The 18,047-nt window shown below is 35.0% G+C and overlaps 1 protein-coding gene across 1 annotated transcript; it reads right to left on the bottom strand.

The window, feature by feature from the left end:
- Positions 1-16,531: 16,531 nt before the first annotated feature.
- LOC115875693 lies at positions 16,532-17,777 on the bottom strand. The gene is made up of 2 exons (XM_030891218.1): positions 17,351-17,777; positions 16,532-17,292 (listed from the first exon to the last, which is right to left on the bottom strand). The coding sequence occupies exons 1-2, from the start codon at positions 17,775-17,777 to the stop codon at positions 16,532-16,534; spliced, it is 1,188 nt and encodes a 395-aa protein (XP_030747078.1).
- Between the last annotated feature and the right edge of the window lie 270 nt (positions 17,778-18,047).

The raw sequence follows: 18,047 nt of genomic DNA, 5'->3' as shown, positions 1-18,047 counted from the left end.
AACATCTGAAATAAGAAATTTTGTAAATCGACACGTCTAAAAAGATATAATAACATTTTTCTCACTATAGAGCGAAATTTCTTTGCGGCTTCAGATACAAAACTTGCGGATTTCCATACATCCGAAATACAAAATAAGATATTATTTAATAGTAAACAAATACCAGAATATGGAAGGCCAAACCAAACCTCTAGGGAACAACTTTAAAATAAATTATTTATTCAAAAAATGTTTGGATCTATAAATTACAATAATTCTCATCACATCTGTCAGTCAAATGAGTCAAAAAACAAAGGTTACCGTGAATTTATATGTTATCTCAAATACTCGACGCCCATTGGTCGTGACGAAATGGACTTCCTCCACCCAAATACGGCACGTTTTTTTTTGGGCCAGTCGAATGTGCAAAGCTTGTATAACTTTATTCCATAACGGTGTCTTTTTGAGGGTATGTACTGCCTAAAGCTCAATCGTCCTCTAATGGGTATCATCGTTTCATCTATACAGACTGAATGATGTGGAGTAAAATTACTTTGGAATTTTTTTATAAACATATGTATTAAATTTTTTTTCGATTTTGTGGAGGCGATTCGTAGGTTCAGCATTGTCATTATCAGCGAAATGCCAAAATTTCAGCAGGAGTTCAAGTCGATTGCGGGATGTTATATTTCTAGGTAGCTCAAAGGAAAACAATTTATTTCTGGACCAATAGTCTGCCAATTCAGGGACCTTCACGACACTCATCCATCCAAGTAAGTCAATAAATTTTCTCATTTCTTTATAATCAGTCGGAACTCAACCGTGGAGTCTAGAAGAATGACCTACAGATTTTTCCAGCATCTTGGTGGCGTATAGATTTGTTTCATCAACCATTAAATCTATAATTTCTTTAGTCAAAAGCAACTCAAAATAGTCTATTGGTTCAGCTAAGGCGAGGATTCCTGCAACTGTTAGGTCCATTCCACCTTTCCCAGTAAACGGAAATTGTTGTTGTCTTCCAGAAGGATCACTCAAAACTATGTTACTATAGTCACTTGCGGTTCCTGGTCCTGGAGATGGAGTTGCAATTCTAGTACCTGCCGAGAATGGTGATCGTGGTGGAGGTGTTATGTTTCTTGAGGCGCCGGGTACCGGTGATAGAGTTGAAGTTCTAGGACTAGTTGGGGAAGTTGTACGCAGTTGAAGACGTGTTTTTTTCGACGAAAAAGTAATATCCTCATCATTTGAACTAGACGAGGGCTGGTATTCTGGATCGCTACTTGAGCCTATGCTTTCATCGCTCATGTCAACGTAGTCGTCATCCTCATCTTGCAACATCTTTGCTAGCTCGTCATCATTACTGTTACTCAAATAGAATATTTTGCAATTGGGAACGTCCGTCGCGTTGGTCCGCTGTACTTGTCCAAAACTAGGTCAAATATATATTGTTAATAGATTTATGTGATGGTTCAAAGTCCGAAGTTATTGACCACTGCGGGGCGTTTTCTAACAAATTTACCTTTTTAAAGATGTTTAACCGTTCTAATTATGGCACTTCCTTATTTAAAGACTAAAACCTTACTTTATCAACTATCGGTAACACTATATTTAATTTATTTTGGCCAGGAACCACGCGATTACAACATTAATACTTATTCACTTCGCGCCAGTGTTGCCAAATCTACTGGATCGTCTGTGGATCTATTTCCTCCGCTAAGTATAGAATTTCATAGTAATAGTTTTTTATGCCCTCTTTATCACTCTGCTTTCTAGCTTTTAAGCGAAATTTTAATTTTCTTAATGGTTGATCCCCACTGAAGTTTTTATTTCTGTTTGCTACGTTAGTTATATACCTTTTATACCACTGTATGGCAGGACCTTCCAAGGAAATTCCGAGGTATGATATTTTCAAACTATCTGACCAGCCATTGCATGCACTTGTTCTTTCGTATTTCTGAAGAAAAGTAACCGTTGAATCTGTTCTAGGATCTGCATGCAAAATAAATACAAAAGCTTACCTCTGATTTTAAAAAAGGGTATGATATTAATGGCAGATTGGTTTAACGCTTACCAACAATGCACTGAACTTCATTTGAAGTTTAATTTCTTTACATTTTAGAAAAATTGCTCAAAGCGACTGCCTCTGGTTCTTACACATGAAGGGCACAGGAATAAAAGGGGCTCATCGACATTAACAAAGTTCTGAGAAAAAAAGTCAAGGAATAACTTCTGGATATTGCCTTGAAGAATATACTACTATTTTTGTCTCCAATTTATATTTGTAATTATACATGTACTGGATGTGATATTCAAATATTTTGAATGTTACACTAATCTGGGAAATAAGAGAAGCATTTTTCCATCGGAAATCGAAAACGTTCAACGAAAGAAGGGGCTCATTGCGGCCGTAGGCCCATAATGAGCCCCTTCTTTCCCTGAATCATTTACAATTTTCATCTTCTATTAGAAAGGAAATGAAGTAAATATTCTTTTCTTATATTATTACTTAATGGCTAGATAAAATACAAACAAATTTAAATTATGTATGCTTAATACTGGCAAAGTACTCGGAAGCTCCTGGTGAACAAAACTTCTTTAATACTTGCAGGTTTTTGTATTTTTCGGTAGAAATCGGCAAATCATCTTTATACGCAAGTCCTGGCAGAATGAATTCTTTCTCTTGTAAGTTCTGATGGCTACGTTTGTTTCTTCCGGTAAATGAAACATTTTCCCATATTACATTGTAAGTTGAGCGAAACAAAATCTTGGTGTCTGATTTTGTTATCTTTAACTCTTTTATCGGACGCGCGGGAAATGTCGATTTCTTAGCATAGATCGTTTCAAAATGTGTCGTCCAGCTTCGGAAAAATGAGCGATCGACATTCACAACGTCGAAAGGCATTGGTTTTTGGCGGGCATCTTTGAATACTTGCAGCCAGTCGTCAGGAACTTCAGTCCTTGTTTTAGTTTCCACTAGTCCCATATTCTTATCGCACTCTAGGTACGAGTGGCCTCTTATAGGGAATGTTATCTTTACGGATTCCAGTTTTTTTTCCACATGTATCAAGTGGTGTAAAAACCTAAACATCGTGAAGTTTGTTTTGGCCGCTGCATGAGTCGCAAAAAACTTCTAGGTGTTTTGTGCCGTTAGTCATGAAATTGTAAACGAAGTGGTGAAGTAGAGAGCAAACGTTGTCAGCACCTTTCTTTCCCTTGGTTTCTGGGTACAAGTAGAAAACACTTCGTGATGATCCTAGAACGTGAATATTGAACACGTATTCAGAAAGTTGACGTTTGTAATATGCGTCATTGGTTTGGATATTAGGTACTGAAAGGTTTTTCCCATAGTCTAGGCAAACTGCTTCAGTTGCATGATTTGTGTCCCTACTGTAGATTCGGGCAAATCTTTTTCTCTCATAAAATGTGGATGCTTTTAGTTTGTGCAATTTATTTTCTGTGTGCAGTTTAAGAATGCCACGATCTAGTGATGCTATGCGAATTGGATCATTTGTAACTTTTTTTTCACTTTCTAGAGATTTGATTTTCGCCGCGAACTCATCACAATCACTACATGTGTCTGTACGCGGAGAGCCAAATGCAATGTTAAAATCCTTGCAGAATATGGACCGATAGGTTTCATAGGACACGAAGACGCCAATGTTTCTTTCAAGGAACTTGGCGTGCATTTTTTTCACATTCAATTCTTCTGGAAGATACAGCTTTGTAGAGTCGTGAAGACTATAGTGGCTAGAACGCCCTGGAAAAGAAAACGATCTCATGATAATTTCTTTTTACCAATAACTTATTTGTGTTTGACATAGGTACAAATAACGTGTGTATTTATCTAAAATTCAGGAAAAAATATTAATCTAAATTTGAAAAAATATCAGTACCTAAGCCCCTGAATAAGTGGGTGAGTTGAAAGATACAGTTTTATGCATCGGTACATACCTTTGAAAGAATTAATGTGTTCACGAATAAGACTTTTAATTTCGTCATCTAGCTGTAAGTGTTTTCCGTGTTTTCCTCTTTTATCCATGGGAGCGAATCCAGTTTTCTTGAGGCTAGCCTTGAATGAACCTGTTTTTAATTCACGCATACCTTCAAGCCACTGACTTGGAAAGAGACCTAACAGGATACAGAGACAGAGTAAGCGACTTATGGCAATTACAATACCCTAATATACCATGTACAGGACAACGACTAACTGACCAAATATACTCAATTAAAAGGCGTCAAGTTTTTTCGGAAAGAGAAATGAATAGCATCAAAGAAACAATACAGAGAGAACATCAACAAATTAGTAACGAACCGCCAGCACATAGCGTAAGTTCCCAAGAGCTTACGACACCTGAAGCATAAGTGCATCCAACCGAGGCAGATGAAACTAATAATAATAATAATCCTAAGATGCATGTCTCGGATCAACAACTTTTACTCGGCTGTGAGCCTAATATTGTCAAATACAGAGGAGCACATCATTCGGCACGTCCTAGATTACCAAGAATAAAGCCAACTTTTTATACACGGCAAATTTTACGACGAGTTAATGAAATAGTAAAAGTAAAAGTAGCAAATAGTGATAACCTCGAAAACACTAACTTGGTCATATATTGTGCGGCTCTAACAGTATGTCAGACTCTAAATTTAAAAATTGGAGACCTAGACCAAATAAATACTTGCCCTGAAAAACAGATAAGTCCCTGGGAGAACCGTTTAATAACGCAGATAGAAAACTTGAGAAAGAAGGCTAAAATACTCCAAAGTTTCCTATTTGGGCCTAATAAACCAACTACAAGACATCAAACTAAGGTACAAAAAATAGCAGCAAGCATCTCTATATCACCAACCAACCCAAACTATAGACCAAAACTAGAAGAACTCTTGGAACAGACTAAACAGAAAATTGCTGGATTAAACAATTGTCTTAAACGCTACCGAAAACGAACATTAAGATTTAAACAAAACAGACAATTTAGTAATAACCAAAAAGCCTTCTATAGAAACCTAGAAGAACAGAAACTTCCAGAAAAAATTCCTACCAAATCACAAATGGAAACTTTTTGGAATGGCATATGGAAAAATAAAGTGACTCATGATGAAGAGAGTTATTGGCTTAACAAAGAAATTGAGCGCTGTCAAGAAACTGCAGAAATGCTAAAAGTCAATATTAAAGAAGAAAACATCAAAGATACCTTAAACACATCAAAAAATTGAACAGCACCCGGGGTAGACCGGATACAGAACTTTTGGTTAAAGAACTTTACTGGATGTCATAGCACATTGGCTAAACATTTCCAAGAATTTATAGATGATCCGAGGAGTGTGCCTATCAGTCTGGCGGAAGGAATCTCATACATGCTTCCGAAATCAGGAGACCCAAGCCTACCAGAAAATTATAGACCAATAACGTGCCTGAATCATGTATATAAATTGTTATCATCAATATTATCACAGAAAATTTCACAACATATATATAGCAAAAATCTAATATCATGGGAACAAAATGGTTGTAAAAATAAAGCAAAGGGTTGCAAAGAAAATCTCATAATAGATTGTATTGTATCTAAGCAGGCAAAACTTAAAAAAAGAAATCTTTCAATGGCGTGGATAGATTACCGAAAGGCTTTTGACTCGGTACCACACTCCTGGCTTATTCAAGTATTGAACATATATAAAATACATCCCCAGTTGTACGACTGTTAGAAACACTCATGACAACGTGGAAAACAAAACTGTATGTGTGTGCGGCACATTTGCATTACCAAACGGAGCATATAAACATAAAAAGGGGAATTACCAAGGGGACTCTTTAAGCCCCCTATGGTTCTGTTTAGCTTTAAACCCCTTAAGTCATTTACTAAATTCTAGCCCTTATGCGTACAAAATAAATAAAGAAGATATCTCACACCAGTTTTATGTGGACGACCTCAAACTATATGCAAAAGGATGACAACAATTGCATAGTCTCTTGGAGATAGTCTCTACATTTAGAGTAAGTGTACTGCCATTCATGTTGTGCGAGGAAAGGTAGAAAAACAAGAACATATTGAACTAACAGATGGAAATGTCATCAACAATTTGGAAGGGGAATATAAGTACTTAGGATTTACTGAGTCGTTTGCTATAAACCAGAAGGTAAATAAAGAACAATACTCCGAGAAAATGACCCACAGATTGAAAACAATATTAAAAACACAATTAACAGCCAAAAAAAAATCAACGCTATAAACACATGGGTTATGCCCACTATCACTTACACCTTCGGAGTTCTTGCCTGGACTCCTACAGACATACAAGCTCTAGATCGGAAAATAAGAACGCTTCTAACAAAGTATATCATACATCACCCAAAATCTGCAATAGAAAGACTATATTTTAAGATGCGAGGGCGGTAGAGGTCTAACCAATTTAGAGCTGGCTTTAAAACAAGAAAAAAAACAACTTATGTAAATATTTCAATAGACAAAACCATCCATTAATTAGAGCAATAATACAAATAGATAAGCAGTTATCACCACTATCACTTTCAGATGTTAGAGAAGACCAACCCATACCACAAACTTTTAAAGAAACATGGCAAAAGAAGTCTCTGCATGGTAGGTTCTATAACAGTTTGCAAAATCCTGAAGTAGGAAAAGAAGAATCATTTCTTTATCTAACACAGGGATATTTATTTACCGAAACTGAAGGGGCATTGGCAGCAATACAGGACCAAGTAATTCCAACTAAAAACTATAGGAAATTCATATTAAAAGAGAACTTACCTGATACATCATGCCGCATGGGGTGCTAACAGGAGGAAACAATCCAGCACATAGTGTCAAGCTGCACTCATTTGGCTCCTACGGAATACCTCAACCGACACAATGAAGTAGCCAAGATCATTCACCAAGAACTGGGTCTGAAACACAAAATAGTCCAAAATAAAGAGGCATATTATAAATACCAGCCTAAAGCAATAATCCAAAATGATTCTGCTAAGCTTTATTGGGATATGAGCATAATTACGGATCAACTAGTACCCAATAATAGGCCTGATATCATGCTATTGGAAAAAGAAAATAAAGAATATACCATTATAGACGTGTCAATTCCTGTAGATGATAACATAGGCAGGGCGTACAAAGAAAAGATAGATAAATATGAGTCTCTAAGCGTTGAGTTCAAGAGAGTTTGGAATCTTAAAACCGTAAAAATGTTGCCAATAATTATTACTGCCAACGGTTTAATACATAAAAACTTACCTGATATCCTGAGACGTTTGTGATTACGGAGATCAGTCCTTATTCTATTACAAAAAGCTGTAATTCTGGGCACTACAGCAATTGTGAGACGGTTTCTGTCCAGGTGATGTGGAGATGTGTTAGCCTTGGTTAAACCCCGGCTAGCGCATAAGAAAAACATGTGAAAAAAAGGCTTTATTCATAACTATATGGAGATACATTATGAAAGGGCGATAGTGCAGTTTTGCTATTAAATCTAACCAGACTGTTTTTACACTCAACCCAAAAAAAACACAAAAAGTATATACATAAATGCATATACACACGCCTTATCAATAAAAATCTAAATCAAAATAGTTATTAAATTATTTTCTAACATTGCCAAAATCTGCTAAACAAAAATTATATTTTTTTTTCGACATTAATGTAATAACATTGCTTAATATTTCTAGTAATATAATTATACTTAATGCAACAATAGAATTTGCTATCAATCCTACCAATATCTAATTAAACAGTTAAACAAGATATATCCATAATAAGGGCTAGTTTATTTGTAAGAGATGCTCTTTTAATAATCTTCCGAATACATATAGTGACGTTGCAGATGTTATCGTACGAGGTAATGAGTTAAATATCTTGACTATATTATATGAGAAGGAACGCTTGAAAATTGTCAGTCTAGGAGGAGTGAGATTACCTCTAAATCTTAAATTTAGGTTGTGAACATCTTCTCTAAAAGATATTTTCTGGTAGAGGTATTTAGGATGCTTAGAATATATTAATTTATAAAATAATAAGGAGGAATGCATAAAACACCTTGTTTTCATATCAAGCCATCCTACTTCTTTTAGCTTATACGAAACGGGTTGTTGTCTTTTAATTCCGTAAGTAAAACGTAAACAATATTTTTGGATTTTTTGTATCCGTCCCGAATCAAAAACGGTAAGGCAAGGTCCATAAACTACATTGCAATAATTAAACTATGATAAAACTAGACACAACAGTAGTTTGCTTTTTTGGTCTAATATATCTTTTGAGTTGTATAAGATTTTAAGATTAGTTATTGCCTTCCTAATGCTATCCGTTACATGTGACTGAAATCTGAGATTGTTATCTAATACCAAGCCAAGATTTTTTGCCTCTGATTGAACTGGTATTGTTACATTATTAATTTTAATGTCGACCATATTAGTAATATCCTTCCTATATTTTGATGAACCAAAAAGCATTGCCACACATTTATTGGGGTTTAAGGTCAATGAATGATCATGACAAATTCCATAAATATTCTTAAGATCATAGTTAATTTTGTCACAACTTTCTTTAACTAAGTGTTTCGGGAAAGAGTAAAATAGTTGAAAATCATCGGCATACATTTGTGACTTACAATAAGTTAGAAATTTAGGAAAAATTGCTGTATAAATGTTAAATAATATGGGACCCAATATTGACCCATGTGGCACTCCTCGAGTTAGAGTGCGGCATGAGGATGACTGATTTTCCAGTTTAACAAATTGTTTTCTGTTATTGAGGTACTGTCTAAAAAAATCCACAGCTGAACTAGTTAACCCAATATGTTCTAGAATCTTAGTTAATGCTTTGTGATTCAGAGCATCAAAAGCTTTACTATAATCTAGTAATACAAGTAATGTAAATTTGTCTTCATTTATTGATCTAAATATATGATCTGTAACATTTAATAAAGCGGTAGTACAGCTATGTCCTGCCCTAAATGCCGACTGTGTATCAGGCAGTATATTATTGTTTTCAATGTGATTGACCAATTGAATTTTAATTACATTTTCTAATATTTTTGATAATATAAGCAATATATTAACCGGTCGAAGGTCCGCATAGGACGAAGGGTTTACGACCTTAAGGTGAGGAATAACCTGAGCAACTTTCCAACTCGCGGGAAATACAGAATTTCTTAGGCAAAAGTTAATTATATGGCAAATATATTTTAGTATAAATGGACAGCACAGCACTAAAAAATCTATGGGAATACCATCAGACCCAACCGCTTTTGATTTTATTCCAAAGAGAATCTTAGACACATCCGTTTCACTAACAGTTCTGAATGTTAATAGATCAGATAATTTATTTTTAGCACAACTGTAGTACTTGCTTACATCTTGAGATACATTACTACAGGGAAGAGAATCAATAAAATACGAATTAATATTTTCAACATTAGAAAGATGTTCAGGAATGCTAACGCGACTTTTTCTTTTTACTGCGTTAAGACTTTTAAAAAACTTCCATATATCTTTACCATTGCCAGAAGAAGCTCTTTGCAGATATATCCGTTTTTCTTTATTAATAATTTTAGTAACAAAATTACGTAACGTTTTATAAGATTCATAATCGCCTATAAGTTTAGTTCTATTATATTTAGTTTTGGCCTTATTTCTTATTTTAATAAGCGTTTTTATATTTTCTGTTATCCATGGCCTATAATGTTTGTTAAAATTAATGATTTTTAAAGGAGCATGAATATCCATTAAAATTGTTAAATTTTCATTAAAAAATGCCACCATTTCATCGACATCTCTATAATCATACATGTTATATAAGTTGGCCACTGAACCCCGCGTGACGCCAGCCATCGACGCCAAGTCCGAGCGGTCAGTCAACCAGCAACATCAGCATTTCCAACGGAATAGTACTGGAGCAACGTCAGCGACTATTTCTTTATTTAATAGGAAATCATTTATTGGAAAGAGAGACTTATATTAATTTGTATCGAGTGCAGAACGACACTCTGTCAGTTTAATTTTTGATTATTTTTATATAAATTATATTTTAAATAACATTTTTAAATACCAATAATTTTGTAATTAAGTTTAATAAAGTTTTTTTTTAAAAGTGTACTTCGAATTTGATGATATAACATCTGGCGCAGTCGGTAGAATTCGTCAACGTTGTCAGAACACGAAAAATAACTGATAGCGGCGGATCCTCATCCCTCAACGAAGGAAAGAACCTACAACCAAAAGAAATTCGAAAATCAAGTCTAACTAGTATAGCTACGGAAGGAACACCTGGTGAAGCCTCTGATAGCTGATACTAGAACACGACGCCTACATGAAGTTGAAACAATACATGTAAGTAAAAGAATTGTCTCGCTTTTACATTCTATATTATATTACAATATTCCTAGAAACTGTTCGATTTTCTAAGTATTTTAGATATTAATCGTAGAAAATTATTTTATCTTAATAAAATATAGCGTTTCTCTATATTTTAGTACAACGAAAGTATCAAAAAAAAATTCTTAACAATATAATTTTATTTTATAAACTTATATAAAAAAATAATTTTCAAAACAATTTAATTTTCAGTTTTAACTCTCTACTTTCTACTTTTACCAAATTTAAATTAAATTATTTTCTATTTTTTTAAATTTTATCTAACTAAAACAAAATGGAAAACCATTCAAATAACAATACTAACGCAACAACATTTGAAGTCGAACCTTATAAATTATCGGAAATTTTCTCTATAGTCCCAGAATTTGATGGTGACCAAATATTTTTAACAAACTTTTTGAACGCGTGCGATTGTGCGTATAGAATGGCAACATCGCAACAAAAAATATTTCTTGTTATTCATATCAAAAACAAGTTTAGAGGTTTGGTTTGCTTTGGTTTGGACAGCACAACTTGTGAGTTCCAGAGACCCACATACCTACCTTGACATTAAACAATTATTAAATTTGCATTTTGGTGATTCAAGAGATTTCACATCTCTTATACAAGACCTCCAACGCCTTAAGCAACTATCTGGAGAGTCTCCTTTAACATTTTTCAATCGTCTACAAGTATTAAACGCGAAATTACATTCAAGTATTCAAAAATCTGAATTAAACAAAGATCAAAAGGATGCACAAACAATTTTAATAGAAACAATGGCTTTAAACACTTTGTTAACTGGTTTAGAACCCAGACTAGGACAATTAATTCGTGCTAGTAATCCGACATCCCTTGGAGAATCTCAAAATAGAATCTGAAGAGAGTTACAACTCTCATACCTTGAAAATCAAAAATCGAGTAATAATCCTAAACCTATCCAACCTTTAAGAAATATTCCTAACAATGTGAAATGTTCTGTTTGTAATCGTATTGGTCATAGTTCTAACCAATGTAGAAATAACAATAATTCTTATAAACCTAATATTAACCAAAATTTAAATTCAAATTTTTCAAGGCCTAATACAAATTCTTTTCAACATAATAGACCAAACTATCCTGGCATGAATCAAAATAATTCAGCTAATTTTCAAAGAAATACCTCTATGAATTTTCAGCCTAGACCTCAAAACATAACACAAGTTTCTCACAATAATCAAAATCAAACAAATATCCCTAACAGAAATTTTAATCAAAATTCTCAAAATAGAAATTTTAATCAGAATTTTCAAAATAGAAATTTTAATAATCAAAACAGAATGCAGCATATTAATTATGACGATTACGTTAACTACTGTTCTGATAATTTTAACGACACCCCGTATAATAATTATCAAAACCAAGTCGAAATTCTCGAAGAATTTCCTAATAATTTTCAAAATATTGATAATTGTGGGGATTTTCTCGAATTGCCTCACAACCTAGACCCTCCGATCAACACATTCCAAGAAGAAATATCCCAATTAGAAACCCAAATCCCAATTAGAAACCCAAATCCAATCCCTGAATTTAGACAACATGAACCCGAATGTGAATTTTCCCGATCAACAATTCATTTAAATAAATTATATACAGTAAACCCTCAGAATCTTTTTTATATAAACGACATAACAAATACTTATAAACTTTTAATTTGACACTGGTGCTGGAATATCAATATTTAAAGAACATACTGTAAATAAATTTCCAAATTGTTATCCCGAAAATGCAACTATCAAAGGCATAACTAACGAAAAAATTCCAATAAATAAATCCACCCTCATTCCTTTTGTTCCTGTTGATCCCCATAAAGTATATGTCCATAATCTCGATATCGATTTTGATGGTATATTAGGTTTGGATTTTCTGGAACATTACGAGTGTGTTATAGATTTAAAGTCTAAAGAATTAATTACAAATTTTAAAACAATCCCTTTACATAAAGTTGATAATAATAAATTAAAACAAGAAATATCTTTTGAAAATTCAATAAAACGCAATAGCATTAAAATACCGGCTAGAACCGAACAAATTTTTAAGCTCTCGTGCAATTTAAAAAACACTGACGCAATTTTATATTCTAACGAAAAAGAAAAAGTTAGGTTACCAAACGCATTAGTAAAGGTAAACGTACACGGTGAATTTTACACGTCAATTGCGAATACAAACGCCATGGAAAAATCTATAGATTTATCAGATCTAAATATAGAACCGTTTAGCTCAAATTCAGATGAAGACTACACACTTTTAAATTTTAATTTCGATCCTAATTACATTCAAAGAGATAGACATAAAACTATCAAAGAGCAGTTAAGAACAAATCATTTAAACGAAGAGGAAAATGATCTTATTACTAATCTATGTCTAGAATTTTCTGATATTTTTTATCTTGAAGGTGATGTTTTAACCTTTAGAACAGATTAAACATTCCATAGACACTAACAATGCCAAACCCGTGTTTACCAAATCATACAGATATCTCCACATTCATAAAGAGGAAGTCAAATCCCAAATTAACAACATGTTAGATCAAGGTATCATTCGACCTTCAATATCCCCGTGGTCTTCCCCTGTCTGGGTCGTCCCGAAAAAATTGGATGCCTCTGGCAAACCAAAATGGAGAGTTGTGATCGATTATCGCAAACTCAACGAACTAAGTGTAGGTGATAAATATCCTCTCCCTAACATTTCGGATTTGCTAGATCAGCTAGGCAAATGTCAGTATTTTACGACACTGGATTTAGCCTCTGATTTCCACCAGATAGAGATAAACCCAAATGACATCCCAAAAACTGCATTTTCAGTTGATAATGGGCATTATGAGTTCGTCCGTATGCCATTCGGTCTTAAAAACGCCCCTTCCACCTTTCAATGAGTGATGGACAACATCCTCTTAGGCATTCAAAACGAAAGATGCTTAGTCTACGTGTTTACCAAATCATACAGATATCTCCACATTCATAAAGAGGAAGTCAAATCCCAAATTAACAACATGTTAGATCAAGGTATCATTCGACCTTCAATATCCCCGTGGTCTTCCCCTGTCTGGGTCGTCCCGAAAAAATTGGATGCCTCTGGCAAACCAAAATGGAGAGTTGTGATCGATCTAACCCTGCTAAAGTTCAATGTATTCAAAACTTCCCGGTACCTACACACGAAAAAGAGATAAAATCATTCCTCGGATTAACTGGTTATTATCGACGATTTATTCCGAATTTTGTCAAAATTTCCAAGCCCTTAACACGTCTACTACAAAAAGTCATTCCTTTTCAATTTGATTCCGAATGTATGTCTTCTTTCAATGATCTTAAAAACGCCCTAACTTCTGACCCTATTTTAATCTACCCTAATTTTGATGAAATCTTTGTATTGACTACAGATGCAAGTGCCTTTGCAATAGGTGCTGTATTGTCTCAAGGTCCAATTGGCAAAGACCTACCCATAGCATACGCCTCCAGAACCTTGTGTAGTGCCGAGTTTAAATACTCAACCATCGAGAGAGTTTCGACTTCTTTTTTCTTTCGATTTAGACTTCTTGCTATAGTCTGGTCAGTTAAACATTTTCGCCCTATCTGTATGGTCGAAAATTCACTCTTATCACAGACTATCGCCCTCTTACTTGGCTCTTTTCGATCAATTACCCTGGTAGTCGTTTAGCACGTTGGCGGCTCAAACTCGAGGAGTACGATTATAAAATAGATTATAAACCTGGTAAGATTAACAAAAATGCTGACGCACTATCTAGAATAAAGGTTAATCATTTTAAAGATTGTTCTAATTTTCAATCTAAAATTTATGTCTCTTCTTTAACTAAAGATGATCCTCACAATCGACCTTCAACAAGTAGAATAATTTCTGACAGTGAAGACGATTTTGAACACTGATAATGTAACGCAAGAGTATAAGACCTTTGTTAATTTATATAAGATTAAATCTATTAGAGACTATTCTAAATTCGAAATTTCAAACTCACAGCTTTTAGATAAATCTCATAAAAATATTGTAACATTTTTCTGGCAAAATAAACTTGAACAACTACATCATAAAATCATAGACGACATCTTTGAAGAAAATATCTATTTTTAACCTCATCAGATAAATATCTTGTCAAGCAAAACTATAAAAGAACGCAAGTACTTTATTATTCCTTTAGCATATGACGTTGATAATGTAGTACCTCGTCTGTTTTATATTCTTTTTAATGGCAAAAACGAATTTGACATTCAAAAAACCTATTGTATAGAAAATAATTTAAATTTACCTATTTTAGAAATTTTCTCATACATTTTTGTTGACAAGGATATAAAATTAAAAATTTGTCAAAATGTTACTACCCCTGACGAAGATCAGATCCCTATAATTTTAGATCAATATCATACTGGTAAAAATAATCTTCATCGTGGTATTAACGCAACTCTTAAAAGAATCAGAGAAAAATATAATTGACTAGGAATAACAAAAGATGTAGAAAAATTTATTAGAAGTTGCGAAATCTGTCAAAAAGCAAAGATTTGTCGCAAAAACCTTAATACACCTCTGGTTATAACAGAAACCCCTAAAACACCATTTGAGAGAATCAATATTGATTCATATGAATTTCCAACACTTTACTGTAAGAGATGAACTTACAAAATTCACTCAAGCCTACCTTGTATCCGACAAAAAGGCATCTACTATAGTAAACACTCTTCTAATATTATTTCAACATTACGGTACCCCCTTGAGGATTCATTGCGATCAAGGTCGAGAATTCGATAATATTTTTTTAAGAGATCTTTGTGAACTTTACGACATCAAACTAACATTTTCTAGTGCAAGTCATCCCCAGTCTAACGGTTCCCTTGAAAGGTTCCACGCCACACTAACGGAAATGATTAGAATCCACGTAGCCGAAAATCCCAATGAACATCCCTTCAATATTCTCCCCTATGCTGTTATTTGTTACAACACTCAAAACAAAACACATGGTTTTACACCCTACGAATTATTATTTGGACACACTTCTAGTAGGCCTCCGGAAACCCTGTATAATCAAGAAAAACTTATCTCCAAATATGTTAGAGATCTTAACAATAAAATGGAGCATTATTATAAATTAGCAAGCCACTAAATGTCGCGTCACTAAAACTACCCGTCTTAACAACACGTCTCCTTGGAAATAAAAGCCGTATTTATTTACATATATACAACCTTTATTAAATACTGAGCTTACTTACAACTAATAATAAACAAAATCCACGAATAAATGATTAATTAAAAAGAGAATGGAAAAGCGTAAATTATACAAAACCCGGTACGACTCCGCCTTCTTCTTCCCTTTAAAATCTATGCGATACTAAAGACTAAAATCCCAAATATTCAGTTTTCTAAAAAATAAGGCACATGTTTTTAACTCAGTACCTACTTCAAAAGCCACTTGAACTACGTCCTCGAAGGAACCCTTGTCTTCGGTCATAAATTAATAGACAAGAGTTCCCAAGATCAACCGTCACCAACAGTAAATCCATAAACTTTCACTTTTGAATAGGATCGAGAAAAACATGTGCATATTAAACTGAAATTAGCTTTGTTCTAAAAAATGTAACAGAAATTGTTCTCTAAAAATATATACTGGCTCTAGCATGGAGTGTCCCAACCTATGGATTTCTCCCACGTCTGCGTCTGTTGCAGTAAAATTTTAGGGTACAATGTAGCAGGACAGGTGAACCCTATCGGATCGAATAGTCGTTGAGCCAATGATAACATAAATCTTTTTGTCACCGGCCTACTAAGCATTTCGGCAAAGTTTTCTAGCTCCAACTTAAGGCTTAAGGTGTCTTTGGTGGTATCCCATGTCATACCAAGTACCGTGGTACCACAGTAGGATTCGTTTGGTTGCACTTAGTTGGTATACTCCCATCCTCTCAAATCAAATGCTCCTTCAGCCATTATTGAAGACGCCTCGTTAATAAACTTTACCAAAAGCTCCTCATTTGCGACGCTCGTCACGCAATTATGGACATAAAAGCTCTCTAATAATTGTTGCACTGTCCGTTCTGAATAACGTGTACTTGCCTTTTGCAGCATCTGGGTCAAGTTATATTCTATCGTGGCCCCTAATAAAAATGGGCTACTGTTAATGCCAAACACCACCCTTCGGTGCCGAAAAATTTTTTAACCACCGTCTTTATTGACCCATAAAAATCGTAGATAGTCCCTGTCGGTCTCGTGTACACTGATCTGAAAAAAGGTTTTTCTAATGTCCGATACCACTCCAATTTTATTGGTCCTGAATCTAAGAAAAATATTCAGAATTTCCTCTATAAGGTTTAACCCTTTCTCGAGACACTGGTTTAAAGAGGGTTTATATTTTTCTTTAGCTGATGCATCAAATACCGGCCGAATTTTCGTTGTGCTCGACTCTTTGATAACTGGCCGGTGTGGCAGATAATGGGCCTCGCCTGTATTCGTCTGAGGGACTTCTATTATGTTTTCCGCAAGCCATTCTTCAAAGATCCTGTCATATAATTCGAAAAGTCCATCCTTGCGTAACTTGTTAACAGTGTTGTCAACTCTTTTCCTGGCAAGATTGTAGTTATTCGGCAATTCTGGGCGATCCTCTAACCAAGATAGGCGGACTTCGTACCTGGACTCGCCATTGACAGTAATTGTCCTTAAAAATAAATCCTTTGCCGCCAAAGCGCTTTCTTCCCGTGTCCTTTGCTCCGATGGGTCCACGATGCCTAACGTCTCCAGTTTCCACAAGTTGGCCAACGATGTGTCACTGACGAAAAGACTTAAAGCCGACAAAGTTTCGACACTATTACGTCCTTCAGGTATCTTGCCCATCAAAGTCCAGCCTAATAGAGTTTCTACTGCCACCAAACCACATGGCAAAATATGTCTTCGGCCCGTGTACAACTTCCCCGCCACATCTGTTACCAATCAACACCTCAATAGGTGACAGGGTCAAAGTATCCGAAAGCACAATACCCAGCCGACTCATTTCTTCTAACCAAACTCCATCAAAAATAGGCGAAACCGCATTGCAAATGACGTCAAGAGCTTCGAAAGTGCAAGCATTAGTATTATGTCGTAAATTAATTTCATAAGCGTTATGTTGCCGCATGATCTGACTTCCCCCAAACAATCCATGTAGTAAATTTATCTTTTGTTTGGGGGTGTAACCTAACAAAGTGGCCGTTGACCCTAAAATGTACGACTTCTGGGAACCAGTGTCGATTAAAACCCGTACAACTTTGGAGCGCCCTGAGCCGTATAATTGTACGCGGAGGGTTTGCAAAAATACCTGGGTGTACGTGCTGTGGTTGGCTACTAATACCTGGCTGGCGTCTGCATTGGTCGATGTAAGTGGTGGTTCTGTGACTTGTGGTATACCTTTCGCCAGCTCTGGACACATAATTTCCATATGTGATTTCCCACAAGTGACACATTTTACTCTCATGCGACATCTTCGTGAAATATGCCCGATTTTGAGACACCGAAAGCATGCACTGGAATCGCCCAACTTGTCGCGTTTCTGTTCGACTGACAACTTCTTTGCCCGAAAACATTTGACGCTTTCATGCGAATTGTTGTTACAGAAAACGCACTGGCGGTTCCCTGGTGTTATTTGCTAAGCCTGATGCAGTTGGCACAGACCTAAACTTCACGTTCCCGCTATTATCTA

This window comes from Sitophilus oryzae, unplaced genomic scaffold, assembly GCF_002938485.1.
Source record: "Sitophilus oryzae breed Bouriz unplaced genomic scaffold, Soryzae_2.0 scaffold_1058_pilon_pilon, whole genome shotgun sequence".
NCBI classification, from domain to species: Eukaryota; Metazoa; Arthropoda; class Insecta; order Coleoptera; family Curculionidae; genus Sitophilus; species Sitophilus oryzae.
Note: the sequence above shows the minus strand (reverse complement) of the source record. Positions and strands in the feature narration are given on the sequence as shown.

Coding starts and splice junctions, on each gene's coding strand:
- LOC115875693 (XM_030891218.1), bottom strand. CDS start 17,777: ATGTGTCCAGAGCTGGCGAAAGGTATACCACAAGTCACAGAACCACCA. Junction 17,293..17,350: donor AGAAGAAATGAGTCGGCTGG/GTATTGTGCTTT, acceptor GATTGGTAACAG/ATGTGGCGGGGAAGTTGTAC.